The sequence below is a fragment of the Monodelphis domestica genome, chromosome 8 (assembly GCF_027887165.1).
Source record: "Monodelphis domestica isolate mMonDom1 chromosome 8, mMonDom1.pri, whole genome shotgun sequence".
NCBI lineage: Eukaryota > Metazoa > Chordata > Mammalia > Didelphimorphia > Didelphidae > Monodelphis > Monodelphis domestica.
This window is the reverse complement of record NC_077234.1, coordinates 166229802-166243754: the sequence shown is the minus strand read 5'-3', so window position 1 is coordinate 166243754 and position 13953 is coordinate 166229802. Positions and strand designations below refer to the sequence as shown.

Genomic DNA, 13953 nt, shown 5'->3' with positions numbered 1-13953 from the left:
ATATAGATGAAAAAATCTTAAATAGGATACTAGCAAAAAGACTCCAGAAAGTGATCACAAGGGTTATTCACTATGACCAGGTAGGATTCATACCAGGAATGCAAGGATGGTTCAATATTAGAAAAACCATCCATATAATTGACCATATTAACAAGGAAACCAACAAAATCACATGATTACCTCAATAGAGGCAGAAAAAGCCTTTGATAAAATACAACACTCATTCCTATTGAAAACACTAGAAAGCATAGGAATAGAAGAAGGTCCTTTCCTAAAAATAATAAACAGTATATATCTAAAACCATCAGCCAACATCATCTGCAATGGGGACAAACTAGAAGTCTTCCCAATAAGATCAGGCATGAAACAAAGATGCCGATTATCACCTCTATTAGTAAACATTGTACTAGAAACACTAGCTGTAGCAATTAGAGAACAAAAAGAAATTGATGGTATTAAAATGGGCAATGAGGAGACCAAGCTATCACTCTTTGCAGATGATATGATGGTCTACTTAAAGAACCCGAGAGAATCAAGCAAAAAGCTAGTCAAAATAATCAACAACTTTAGCAAAGTTGCAGGATACAAAATAAACCCATGTTAAGTCATCAGGATTTCTACATATCTACAACACATCTCAGCAGCAAGAATTAAAAAGAGAAATTCCATTTAGAATAACCCTAGGCAATATAAAATACTTAGGAATCTATCTGCTGAGACAAACACAGGAACTATATGAACACAACTAAAAAACACTTTCCACACAATTAAAACTAGATCTAAACAATTGGAAAAACATTAACTGCTCTACCCATGAGCAAACATAATAAAAATGACAACCCTATCAAAATTAATTTACTTATTTAGTGCCATACCCATTGAACTACCAAAAAAAATTTTAATGAAGTAGAAAAAACCATAACAAAGTTCATTTGTAAGAACAAAAGATCAAGGATATCAAGGGAAATAATGAAAAAAAAATGTGAAGGAAGGTGGTCTTGCAGTCCCAGATCTCAAACTGTACTATAAAGCAGTGGTTATCAAAACAATTTGGTACTGGCTATGAGACAGAAAGGAGGATCAGTAGAATAGACTTGGGGTAAGTGACCTCAGCAAGACAGTCTATAATAAATTCAAAGATCCCAACTTTTGGGACCAAAATCCACTAAACTAGGTGAACACAGAATAGTACACAAGTCAGATGTTTCGGAAAGGAAAGACTAAAACCAAGGAAGAGCTAGAAAAAAATCACAAAATGTAAAGTCAATAATTTTGATTATATCAAGTTAAAAAGTTTTTGTACCAACAAAACCAATGCAACCAAAATTAGAAGGGAAGTAACAAATTGGGAAACAATGTTCATAACAAAAACCTCTGACAAAGGTCTAATTACTCAAATTTATAAAGAACTAAATCAATTATACAAAAAAATCAAGTCATTCCCCAATTGACAAATGGTTAAGAGACATGAATAGGCAATTTAAGATAATGAAATCAAAATTATTAATAAGCACATGAAAAATTGTTCTAAATCTCTTATAATCAGAGAGATGCAAATCAAAACAACTCTGAGGTATCACCTCACACCTAGCAGATTGGTTAACATGACAGCAATGGAAAGTAATAAATGCTGGAGGGGATGTGGCAAACTTGGGACATTAATTCATTGCTGGTGGAGTTGTGAATTGATCCAACCATTCTGGAGGGCAATTTGGAAGTATGCCCAAAAGGCACTGAAAAACTGTCTGCCCTTTGATTCATCCATAGCAAGGAAAAAGACTTGTACAAGGATATTCATAGCTGCACTCTTTGTGGTGGCAAAAAATTGGAAAAATGAGGGGATGCCCTTCAATTGGGGAATGGCTGAACAAATTGTGGTATATGTTGGTGACTATTGGACTATTGTGCTCAAATGAATAATAAAGTGGAGGAATTCCATGGGGACTGGAACAACCTCCAGGAAGTGATGCAGAGCGAAAGGAGCAGAACCATGAGAACATTGTACACAGAGACTGATACACTGTGGTACAATTGAGTGTAATGGACTCCCCCATTGGTGGCATTGCAGTGATCCTGAACAACTCAGAGGGATCTAAGAGAAGGAAAACTATCCACATTCAGAGGAAAAATTGTGGGAGTAAAAACACCAAAGAAAAACAACAGCTTGATTACATGAGTCGAGGGAATATGATTGGGGATACAGACTCTAAATGAACATCTTAATGCAAACATCAGCAACATGGAAATGGGTTCTGTTCAAGGACACAAGTAATACCCAATGAAATTGCACATCAGCTCCAGGAAGGGTGGAGGGAGAGGATGGAGGGTAATAATATGATTATTGTAACCAAGGAATAATGTCCTAAATTGACTAAATTAATTTTAAAAAGAATTAACACATAAAAAACCCCACCTCTATAGGAAGCCTCTTCTAATCCTCCTCATTTTGAATGTCCTCTTCCTACTGATTATTTATAAATTATCTCATACAGAGCTTGTTGGTATATTGTTCTTTGCATATTGTTTCCCCCATTAAACCTGTGAGTGCCTTAAGAATAGGAAGTATTTTTTGTCTCTTTGTGCCCTTGGCACATAGGAGGTATTTAATAAATGTTTACTGTTTGACTAACTGGCTATTTCACTGCTTCTTATATCATTATCACCATTGTTAGTATTTACATAGTACTTTGAGCTTTGCAAAATATTTTACTAATATGACAGTTGATCCTTACAACAACCCTGGAAGGCATATACTATTATTATCACCCTTATTTTACAGATGAGGAAACTGAGCCAGGAAGAGGTTTAAGTGGCTTTCCCTGAGTCTCACAGCTAAGAAGCATCTGAGGCAAAAGTTTAAATCAGGATTCCAGGAGGCTAGAGGACTCCAGGACAACTGCTCTATCCACTGTACCATATAGCTGTGGTGACACCCTGTCTTCAGAACTTGGGCATTTTCACTGGCTGGCTGTTGTGCTTGCAATTCTTTTCCTCATGATCTCCATTTCCTGTCTTCCTTGGCTACATTCTAGTGCCATCTAATTTTTTTCGACAAGAAGCCTATCCTTATCTTTCCTGATGCTAGTTAGTGCTTTCTACCATTTATTTCATGTGTGTGTGTGTTCATATATACACATGTATTCTTATCTATCTATCTATCTATCTATCTATCTATCTATCTATCTATCTATCTATCTATCTATCTATCTATCTATCTGCCTGTCTATCTATCTGTTCATTGCATGTTGAAAACCAGGACTGTTTTATTTTTCTTCTTTCTTTGTATCTCTAGCATTTAGTACAACATGTAATCTAATATTAGTGCTTGGTAAATGCTTGTGGACTGTCTGATTTAGTACTCTTAACAGCTTCTTCTTGATGACTTGTAAATGTCCTTTGTTCCAAAAGGCATCACCCTAAAATTCAGCTTCATCCCCTCTATATATCAACTTTTGCCTCTCATACTTACCTGTTGACTATTTCTATCCCATCCTCTCTACTCCTTTAACTATGCTATGTTGAATGAATAAAATCTTCTTTCATTTTTTATATCCCTTCACCTTACATTTTTCCATTTCCTTATATTAATAGAAACCTAGCTTTCTAATAATATTCTCTAAGTCTCCTATGTTGCTGGCCAATCTTTTCCTCATTTACCATTCTACCGTACTGGCATGATCCTTACTCTCCTCTGCTGCTAAAAGACATTACTTAATAACATTTTGGCCTTCAAAGACGAACTTTTTACTTATTAATCATGTAGCAATCTTAGTCACTGTCATCTATTGACTTCTAGTACTTTACATTTTTTCTATGTCATTTTAACATGATATCTAAGCTTTCTTCCTTCTTCTCCCCTGACTTTTATCTTTGTAGTCTTTTCCATCCATACTGGTGATTCTTTTAATGTCCTTTCATCAGAGTTCCTTAAATTGTACAACAACTGATTTTATCTCCACTGCTTTAAATATTCACAGAGGAGTTGACACTTTAGATTTTAACATAATTTAAAGTTGCTCTATCTTCAGTATCTTGGAACTGAAATTCTCTCCTCTAATCACCATTTACTTTCCTTTCCATTTCTCCTACTCTTTTGTTTCTATCATTTTTATTCTTTCTCTTTAAATTTCTCCCCTTTTCTCAATCCACCAATTTGTTCTAATCCCACTTTTGTTCCTACCCATTCTTGAACTTTTAGACATTGATTTAAAACTTTAAGCTCCCTTTCCCTCTGTTCCCAAATGCTTTTTCCTACCACTGTCAATCTTCAATCTAAGTTTTTACCATTTCACTCCTCCAGTCTTATTTCCAAATGACCCAACTCTGCTAGGGAAAAACAGCAAAGCTGTGCTGAGTAAATTCACTGAAATTACAATATCTAAAGTTATCCAACCATTCAAACATTTTGAATGAACAATCTCATTACTTGGTTTATTCTCAAAGAAATGAATGATAACAAAAATATGTATAAAATATTTACAGTTGTATTATAATCCTAACAACTGGGAGACAATTGAATGAACTGTGGTATATGAATATAGTATATAAAGTACTATAATGTGAAGGTTTAAAAAAATGAAGAGTTCAAAAAAAATCAGAAGACTTTTATATTAAGCCACAAAAAACAAGCCAAAAGGACAATAATCACATTGACTATTAACAATAAAAATTCAGTCTAAAATAAAGAGTAACAAGACATATAAAATACAATAGACAGTGTTGATATAAAACTGTTAAAGGGGACAACTAGGAGGTTCAGTGGATTGAGAGGGCTGAGTGGGTGGGTAGACAATGGAACTACCTAAGGAAGAAGATAATCAGGAAAACCTATTAGTGTATCATATCTCAAGAGACATAATCACAATAGAATACAAAGGTCAAATGTACACTAAAGATAAATACTTTTCTTTGAGAAATTTATGAATCTGTGATGTATTTATTTTATAGATGAAAAAGATCCACATGCTTATGCCATTTGCCCATGGTTATAAAATGACACAATAATGCCAGAGGCAAGATTCAAGTCCAGATCTTTATTTTTCTACTCTCATATTCTAACCATTACACTGTAGCTAAAATGGCACATCTCAGAAATGGATTAGAAAAGAGAACTAGTTTTCAGTTTTCCAGGTGCTGAGAGCCAGCAGGCCACAATGTCTTGACAAAGTCACACGTGGAAGCCAAGGGATCACAAAGTGGCTCCTTTGCAGAATGGAATCACCCACTCAGCCTATCTCTGTATGATTTCTCTCATCAACATCCTTATTTCCCCAAAATATCACCAAAAAATCAGACTCACAAAACCAAACCCAAAAGACCACCATGGGTTAACTTTTGCTTAGGTATATAATACCTCGCAAAACCTGTGCCCACAAAGCTGTATTGAGAAATCTCTTACTCCCATGCTCTGAAACTTATTCTCCTAAGCCAGTACATGAATCATTCATAAGGAAAGGCCTGTACAATATGCTTTAGAATATCATGCCTCAGTGACTTTATTTACCAGCTGAAACCCTTAGAAAACTCCCCAACAAACTCTGAAAAATGATTAGTCTAATATTAAATCTGAATTATGTTTCTAGTACATCTCTGATCTCTCCACTTGATTGTTGAGCATCTCTAGAATTTCTGATTGACTATCTAATTTTATTAATGGTATTAAGTGATTTTCCTTGATTGTCTGTAACTTCCTAAGGAACAGAATGGACCTTGTGGAAATGGAGGTTAAAAAAAAAGTGAAGAAAATAGCTCTTTAAGAAGTAGGATTGACCAAATGGAAAAGGAAACACAAAAACTCAAGAAAGAAAATGATTTCCTAAAAATTAGAATTGGGCAAATAGAAGCTAACAAATTGATAAAACATCAAGAAATAAGATGGAATCAAAAGAATGAAAAATATAGAAGAAAATCTAAAATACTTGACTAGAAAATAGATTGTGGAGAGATATAATAAGAATCATGAGAATACTTGAATGCCATATCAGAAAAATAGACAGGATGATACAGTAAAAAAAATCATCAAGGAAAACTGCCCTGATATTCTCAAATAAGAGGGAGAAATTGAAATTGAGAGAATCTAACAATCAACTCCAGAAACATACTCCAAAATATAATACCTCAGGACTACACTAGCAAAATTCCAGAACTCCCAGACCAAGTAAAAAGTATTACAAGTATCCAGAAAGAAACAATTCAAATATTGTGGAGTCACAGTAAAGATTACACAGGACAAAGCAGCTTCTACATTAAACAGCTAGAACAAATGAAATATGATATTCTCAAAGACAAAGGAACTAGGAATACAACTAAGAATTACATAACCAGCAAAACTAAGCACAATCCTATAGGGCAAAAAAAATTTGATGTTCAATGAAACAGAGGAATTTCAGACCTTTCTAATAAAAAACTAGAGCTGAAAAAATCTGATGAACAAATCTGATATTCAAGAGAAGTATAAAAAGGTAAAATGAAACCTTATGGGTTTCAATAAGGTTGAATTGAGTGCATTCATACATGGGAAGGTAAATGAAATAATGTATCTATGATACTTGAGATATTTAAGGTACTTAAAGTATGTAAGATACCTAAAGTACTTAAAATACTTATAACATCCATGCTTAGAAAGAAGATAATTGAAATATTTAAGATATCTATGATGATTAAAATACATAAGGTATTTAAACTTAAACTTAAACATACCTAAATATTTAACTACTTTATCACTATTAGAACAATGAAAAGGCGTATATGTAGAAAAAAAAAGGAAGGAAAGAATAGGGTGAACTGATATCACTGCCCAGCTCTCAAATCAAGGGATAGGAAAGAGAAACACATAGGAAGAAGAGAAATGAAGAGAGAAAAGGGGATAAACTATCTGTCATTAAGAGGTACAGAGGGAGAAGCAGCTGGAGAGAACTGGAGAGAGCCTGGGCAGCCCAGCCTTCCAGGAGTCTTCTGCCTGAGAGCACATACAGCCCAACCCAGTTGAACTTAATCTGATCAAAAGCCTCCAGAGGACAGGGAAGCTAACATTCCTCCCCTAGAGACTGTACCAAGAGATCTGACAAAGCTCCAAGAAGGGAGACTGACAGCCCCAAAACCAAAAAAAAATGAGCGGAGCAAGAGCACAGACAAATACGGGGAGCAAAGAAGGGGTAAACTTGAGCAAACAACAGAAAAAGAAGAAAGAAATTACAATAGACAGCTTCTGCACAGGTAATGAGCAAAGAGCGAACGAAACAGAGAGGGAGGGATCAGCAAAGGGAAAATCAGAAATCCCAGCGAATTGGATACAGGCTTTGGAAGAACTCAAAATGCAATTCAAAAACACAACTAAGAGAGGCTGAAGACAATTGGGAAAAGAACTTAAAAACTAAGATAAGTCATCTGGAAACAGAGGCACTTGAACTAAAACAAGAAAATAGTGTCTTGAAAGCCAAAATCAACCAGCTGGAAAATGAAGCAAAGGAGATGAAAGATGAAGCAAAGCAGATGAAAGATGAAGTGAAGAAGATGAAAGATGAGAAAAAGGAGATGAAAGACAAGGTAAAGAGGATGAAAGATGACCTCCAAAGAAAATCAGACCAAAAGGAAAAGGACAACCAAAAAGTGAAGGATGAAATACAGTCTTTAAGAACCAGAATACAACAACTAGAATCAAGTGACCTCCCAAGGCAGCAGGACACTATAAAACAAAACCAAAAGAATGAAAAAATTGAGGAAAATATGAAGCATCTCATTCACAAAAGAGAGGATTTAGAAAATCGTTCAAGGAGAGACAATTTAAGAATCATTGGTCTACCAGAAGACCATGACAAAAGAAAAAGCCTGAACATTATATTACAGGAAATTATTAAAGAAAACTGTCCCAATATCCTAGAACAAGAGGGAAAAGTGGAAATTGAAAGAATCCACAGATCACCTCCTGTACTTAATCCCCAACTGACAACACCCAGGAATGTTATAGGAAAATTCAAGAACTATCAGACCAAAGAAAAGATATTACAAGCTGCCAAGAAGAAGTCATTCAGATACCACAGAACCACAGTGAGGATAACGCAAGATCTGGCTGCATCCACACTGAAAAAAAAAGGCACGTAATATGATATTCTGGAAAGCAAGGGAACTAGGTCTACAACCAAGAATCAACTACCCAGAAAAACTGACTATATTCTTACAGGGGAAAGTATGGTCATTCAACAAAATAGAAGAATTGCAAGAATTCGTAAAGAAAAGACCAGACCTGAACAGAAAATTTGATATCCAAGCACAGAACTCAAGAGAATCATCAAAAGGTAATTAAAAAAAGAGGGAAAGAATCCACAGATCACCTCCTGTACTTAATCCCCAACTGTTCCTACATGTAAACGAAAAAAAAAATTAAGTTAAAAACATATACACACACACACACATATATATGTATATATGTTTTAGGGGCAGTTAAGTGGCTCAGTGGATAAGGAGCCAGGCTGGGAGACTGGAAGACCTGGATTCAAATCTGGTATCGGACACTTCCTAGCTGTGTGACCTGGGCAAGTCACTTAACCTCAATTGCTCAGTTCTTACCATACTTCTTTGGAAATGATACTTAGTTTTGATTCAAAGATGGAAGGTAAAGGATAAAAAAATAATATATTGGGTTTCTGGCCTTAATAAGGTAACCAAGATTGCTTGAGAAAGTTGGATGTTTCTTGTCCTATTAGTGATGTACAAAAGGAATTTGTAGCAGTTGACTTATTAAAGAGGAATCAAGTTCAAAGTCCAAATCAGTCCTAACCTTTCTTCCCTCATTAGGTATTTTCTCCAAAATTAAGATGTGTGCTAAATGATTTTCTTCAAATTCAGAGAGGGAATACATGGAGAAAAACAGATTTTTAAAAACCTAGTAAAACTAGCATCTGAATACTTTGTCTTAATATTAATATTATATAAATAGATTCTCTCTCCCTCATGTGTATGTGAGCTGTGATCTATCTCTCCTCTCTCTCTCCTCTCTCTCTCTCTCTCTCTCTCTCTCTCTCTCTCTCTCTCTCTCTCTCTCTCTCTCTCTCTCTCTTTCCCCCCCCCTTTCTCCCCCACATCCCCAATTCTGATGTTTGATGAGAGAGAAAGAAAAGACTCCAGATATGAGGAATTAATGAACATTCTGAACACAACAATTTTGAAATCTATTTTGACCTGATAAGAAATAGCTAAAATAATCATAGCAATGCAATTTCTTTCACAAGTGTATACTTTATGCACTAGCATAGAAGAAAGATAAAAAGAAAGCAAGGTGAAGCTGGGCTTAATTTTATTTATACAACCATATATATATATATGTATATATATATATATATATTTATATATATATATATAAAATCCTACCAGAACTTGTTTTTATCTTTTATATTTAAAATATATATGTATATAGAAGTAATCCTTTCATACTTACCACCGTACCCAGAAACTGAATGCTCATGTGTCCACCTGCTTCTCGAGAAAGACACTGAAAAAGAGAAATAGAATAGTGAATCAGCAGTCTCTCTCAGTATATGATCCAATCAAAATAATGAAAATAAAACATTTTTCTTTAATGTCCAGGACAGAAAAGGAAAGAGAAATCAATTAAAATAAAACTGGTTTTGTGTGAAAACATTATTAATTATTTTTAAGAAGTTAATTGTCCACTTATTCTTGGACTTTAGCCTAGAAACAATATTATTTAAAATATTATAATTTGGACTACTAAATAGCTACCTTGGATACCTAGTCAATCTCATCTCTTGAATTGATACTACTTTGATACTAATCAACTCCTGAAAATTATTCTTTGCTTAGCTCTGAGTCTAGAAATGATGCCAAGAGGTATAGTTCTAAGTGATACATTGTTTAATTCCAATATTCCAAATATGATCCTGGATGAAAGATGAATGGTATTGCATAAGGCTCTAGGTAGGTGTAGTACACGGAGCACAGGACTTAGAATCTGAAAGATATCAGTTTGATTACAGCCTCAGACATCCACTAGCTGTGGCTCTTTACAAATCACTTATCCCTTCTTAGTCTCAGTTGCTTCATTTTAAAATTATATATAATAATATATCACCTACCTCACAATGTTATTGAGAGGATCAGATGATATACTGGATTCAAGTCACTTCCTAACCCTTAATACATTCTATAAATTCTAGCTATGATAATGATTATTTCCTATGGATTTAATGATCATCTCTATGCAGGTGACTCCAAAATCTATACAAACAAACCTCATCTCTCTTCTAAGCTCTTGCATCAGTAACTGCCATTTGGAAATCTTCACCTTAATGTCCCATAATCAGACAACAAACATTTATTAATTGTTTAAACATATTCCAATTATGTGCTAAATGCTGGGGCATAAAAAAGTCAAAAATAGTCTTTGCCTTCAAGAAGAGCACAAGTCAGTTGGGAGACAACATGAGTAGATACATAAAGAAATAGACAGAATAAATGGAAGATAGACTGGCAGAGACAGACATCGGTGAATGGCAAAGAAATAAATAATAAAGGTTTCCTTCAGAAAACCAGACTTGGGCTGTCTTGAAAGAAGTAGGGAGAGCCAAGGGGTAAGGGTAAGGGACCAGAACATTCCTGGAATGGGGACAGACTATATACACAAGCACAGAGAGGGAATACTGAGCATTGCGATTAATGAACAGCAAACAGGACAGTGTAATTGGATTATACTCTGGCGGTTTCTATGATAGAAGAAAAGTAGAAATGAACCAGGTTATGAAGAACATGAATATCAAAGAGAGAAACTAAAATTTGATTATCAAGTTAATTGCTCAGACCTGCACTTTATGAAAATCACTTTGTCATTGAAGTAGAAAAGAGTCTGGAGAGAGGAGAATCAAAACAGAGTTTAGTTAGAAGGGTACTGTAGTAGTCCTGGCAAGAGTTGAAAGGGGTCTGAAACAAGGTGATGGCTATGTAAGTGGAAAGAGGAGAATATAGTGGGGAAATCTGGGAATATGTAGGGTGAGGGTGAAGACTGATGGTTAACAATGGGGCTGTGGTCCTGACTAACTGGGAGTATACAAATATGTCTTATTGTTTCTATCCCAGATAATTTTTAGCATCCATCCCCTTCTCTCCACTTATACCTTATTCCACCTTTCCACCCCCCCCCCACCATTTCAGCCCTTCATCAGGAATTGCCTAGACTCGCATAAGCATATTCATTAATTTCTTTGCATCTAGCTTCTCCCCTCAACCAACATTCACATAGTTGTCAAAGTAATATTTCTAAAGCAAAAGTTGAAGAAATACTCCTAAAGCAAATCACTCACCTGAAAAATAAACTCTAGTGGTTCCCTATTGCCTCTAGGATCAAATACAAACTTCTCTAATTTGGCATTTAAATCTATTACAACCTGGCTCAAATCTACATTTCAAAGTTGATTATACTTTATTCCCTTTCAAATAATTTGTGGCCTATCCAAACTGATCTTTCTTTTGCTCAGAGAAAACACTTCAACTCCTATAACCAAGTGTTTCCACAGATTGCCCCTCTATCTCTGGCAGGTATTTCCTCTTTGCCTTCACCTTTTATAATTCTGAACGTCTTTTAAAGTTCAGCTCAAATACCGATATCTACATGAAACTTTTTTGATTCCCAAAGCTGCCAGTATCCCCCAAATTATCTTGCATTTATTTTAATATCTAGCTATCTACATGCATGTTATATCTCTCTACCTGAAGTAAGCTTTTTGGGGTCAGGGCCTTTCAATTTTGTTTTTGTCCCTCCACGGCCAAGCACAGTACCTGGTATACAGTAACCACCAAATAAAATGATTTTTGATTGATTAATCTGCATAGTGCTGTCAAATGACAAAAGATGGTAAGAGTCATTATTGGAGGGACTGCAGAAATACAGGTATATGAATATACTATTGATGTAGGTGTGAATTGATTTAACCATTCTGGAAATCCATCAGTTGGGGAATAGATAAACAAATTGTGGTATACAAATAAAATGGTATAATATTGGATTATAAGAAATGATGGAGGGGCAGCTGTGTGGCTCAGTGGATTGTGAGCCAGGCTCAGAGACAGAAGGTCCTGGGGTAATATCTGGTCTCAGACACTTCCTAGCTGTGTGACCCTGGGCAAATCACTTGACCCCCACTGCATAGCCCTAACCACTCTTCTGTCTTAGAACCAACACATACTATTGATTCTAAGGTGGAAGGCAAGGGTTAAAAAAAAGAAATGATGGATGTTAAGAATTAAGAGAAGGATTCTCCTTCAAGATGGCGGCTTAGAGAAAGCTAAAGCTCAGATCTCCGGAAAACCCTTCCCGACCGATCTCAAACTATAAGCTCCTAAGGCGCCGAAATTCAAAACGATCAACAGCACAGACCCTGGGAACCCTCCTCCTGGACCTGGACCCGGTTCAAAAGGTACGGCTCCCCTCAAAAGCCAGAACCCGAGATCACTCGGACCTCAGGGGTAGGAGCGCAGAGTCCAAGGCTCCCGGAAGCGGCAGCCCGGCCGGGCTCAGAGAGCAGGGTCCTCGGAACAACCCTCAGGGCCTTCTACCCAAGTCCGGGTGAAAGTTACTGCCTGGGGCTTCCGCTGCAGAGAGCAGGTCGAAACAACAGCAACCCTCAGGGCGGGCAAGACAGCCTCACAGGCTGGATCCTGCTATCCAAGTCTCAGTGAAAGTCCCTGCCCTCAGTGCTTGGGTTAGCTGCAGCCCATCCCCCCGCAGGCCAATGAAACAGCCTCTCGGCCAGCGATTCTGAAGGCAACTTCCGGAAAGCGAGCCGGGGGGGGGGGGGGGGGGGGGGGGGGGGGGGGGGGGAGTGTGGCCTCGTGGTCCGACCCTTCCATTCCAGTTCCAGTGAGGCATATTCAGTTTAACCCAGGGAAAGCTCATAGAAGGGACAATCTGCCCCGGACTAAAGCCTCTAATCACCAGACAGAGATAAGAAAAGCTAATCCTCCACATTCAGAGATGGCAGCAAACTCCACAGAAGCACAGAAGCCCCAAAATACCAAGAAAAATAAGAAGAAAGGGGCGACTTTGGACACATTCTATGGAGCCAAAATACAAAATACAGAGCAGATAGAAGAAGATATACAAGAAAATTCTCCAAAATCTTCCAAAGGAAATAGAAACTCTCCACAAACCCATGAAGAATTTGAATCAGAAATGACCAAAAAGATGGAAGCCCTCTGGGAGGAAAAGTGGGAAATAATGCAAAAGAAATTCACGCATCTACAAAACCAGTTTGACCAAACTGTAAAAGAAAACCAGGCTTTAAAGCAAGAACTAATAAAGCAAAGCCAAAACACCAAGAAATTAGAAGAGAACATAAAATATCTCACCGACAAGGTGATAGATCTGGAAAATAGAGGGAGAAGAGAAAATTTAAGAATAATTGGACTCCCAGAAAAGCCAGAAATAAACACCAAACTGGACATGGTGATACAAGATATAATCAAAGAAAATTGCCCAGAGATTCTAGAACAAGGGGGCAATACAGCCACTGACAGAGCTCACAGAACACCTTCTACACTAAACCCCCAAAAGACAACTCCCAGGAATGTAATTGCCAAATTCCAAAGCTATCAAACAAAAGAAAAAATCCTACAGGAAGCCAGAAAAAGACAATTTAGATATAAAGGAATGCCAATCAGGGTCACACAAGACCTTGCAAGTTCTACTCTGAATGATCGTAAGGCATGGAACATGATCTTCAGAAAGGCAAGAGAGCTGGGTCTCCAACCAAGAATCAGCTACCCAGCAAAACTGACTATATACTTCCAAGGGAAAGTATGGGCATTCAACAAAATAGAAGACTTCCAACTTTTTGCAAAGAAAAGACCAGAGCTCTGTGGAAAGTTTGATACCGAAAATCAAAGAGCAAGGAATACCTGAAAAGGTAAATATTAAGGAAAGGGGAAAATGTTATCTTCTTCTTT

The 13953-nt window shown here is 36.6% G+C and overlaps 1 protein-coding gene across 2 annotated transcripts in view; it reads right to left on the bottom strand.

The window, feature by feature from the left end:
• The window catches only part of PCCA (propionyl-CoA carboxylase subunit alpha), a 569394-nt gene that overhangs the window by 81992 nt on the left and 473449 nt on the right, over positions 1-13953 (bottom strand). For both annotated transcript variants that reach the window (XM_007501342.3, XM_056807506.1), the window contains one exon: positions 9434-9487. In XM_007501342.3, the coding sequence (XP_007501404.1) occupies positions 9434-9487 (54 nt within the window). The remainder of the gene's footprint in view (positions 1-9433; positions 9488-13953) is intronic.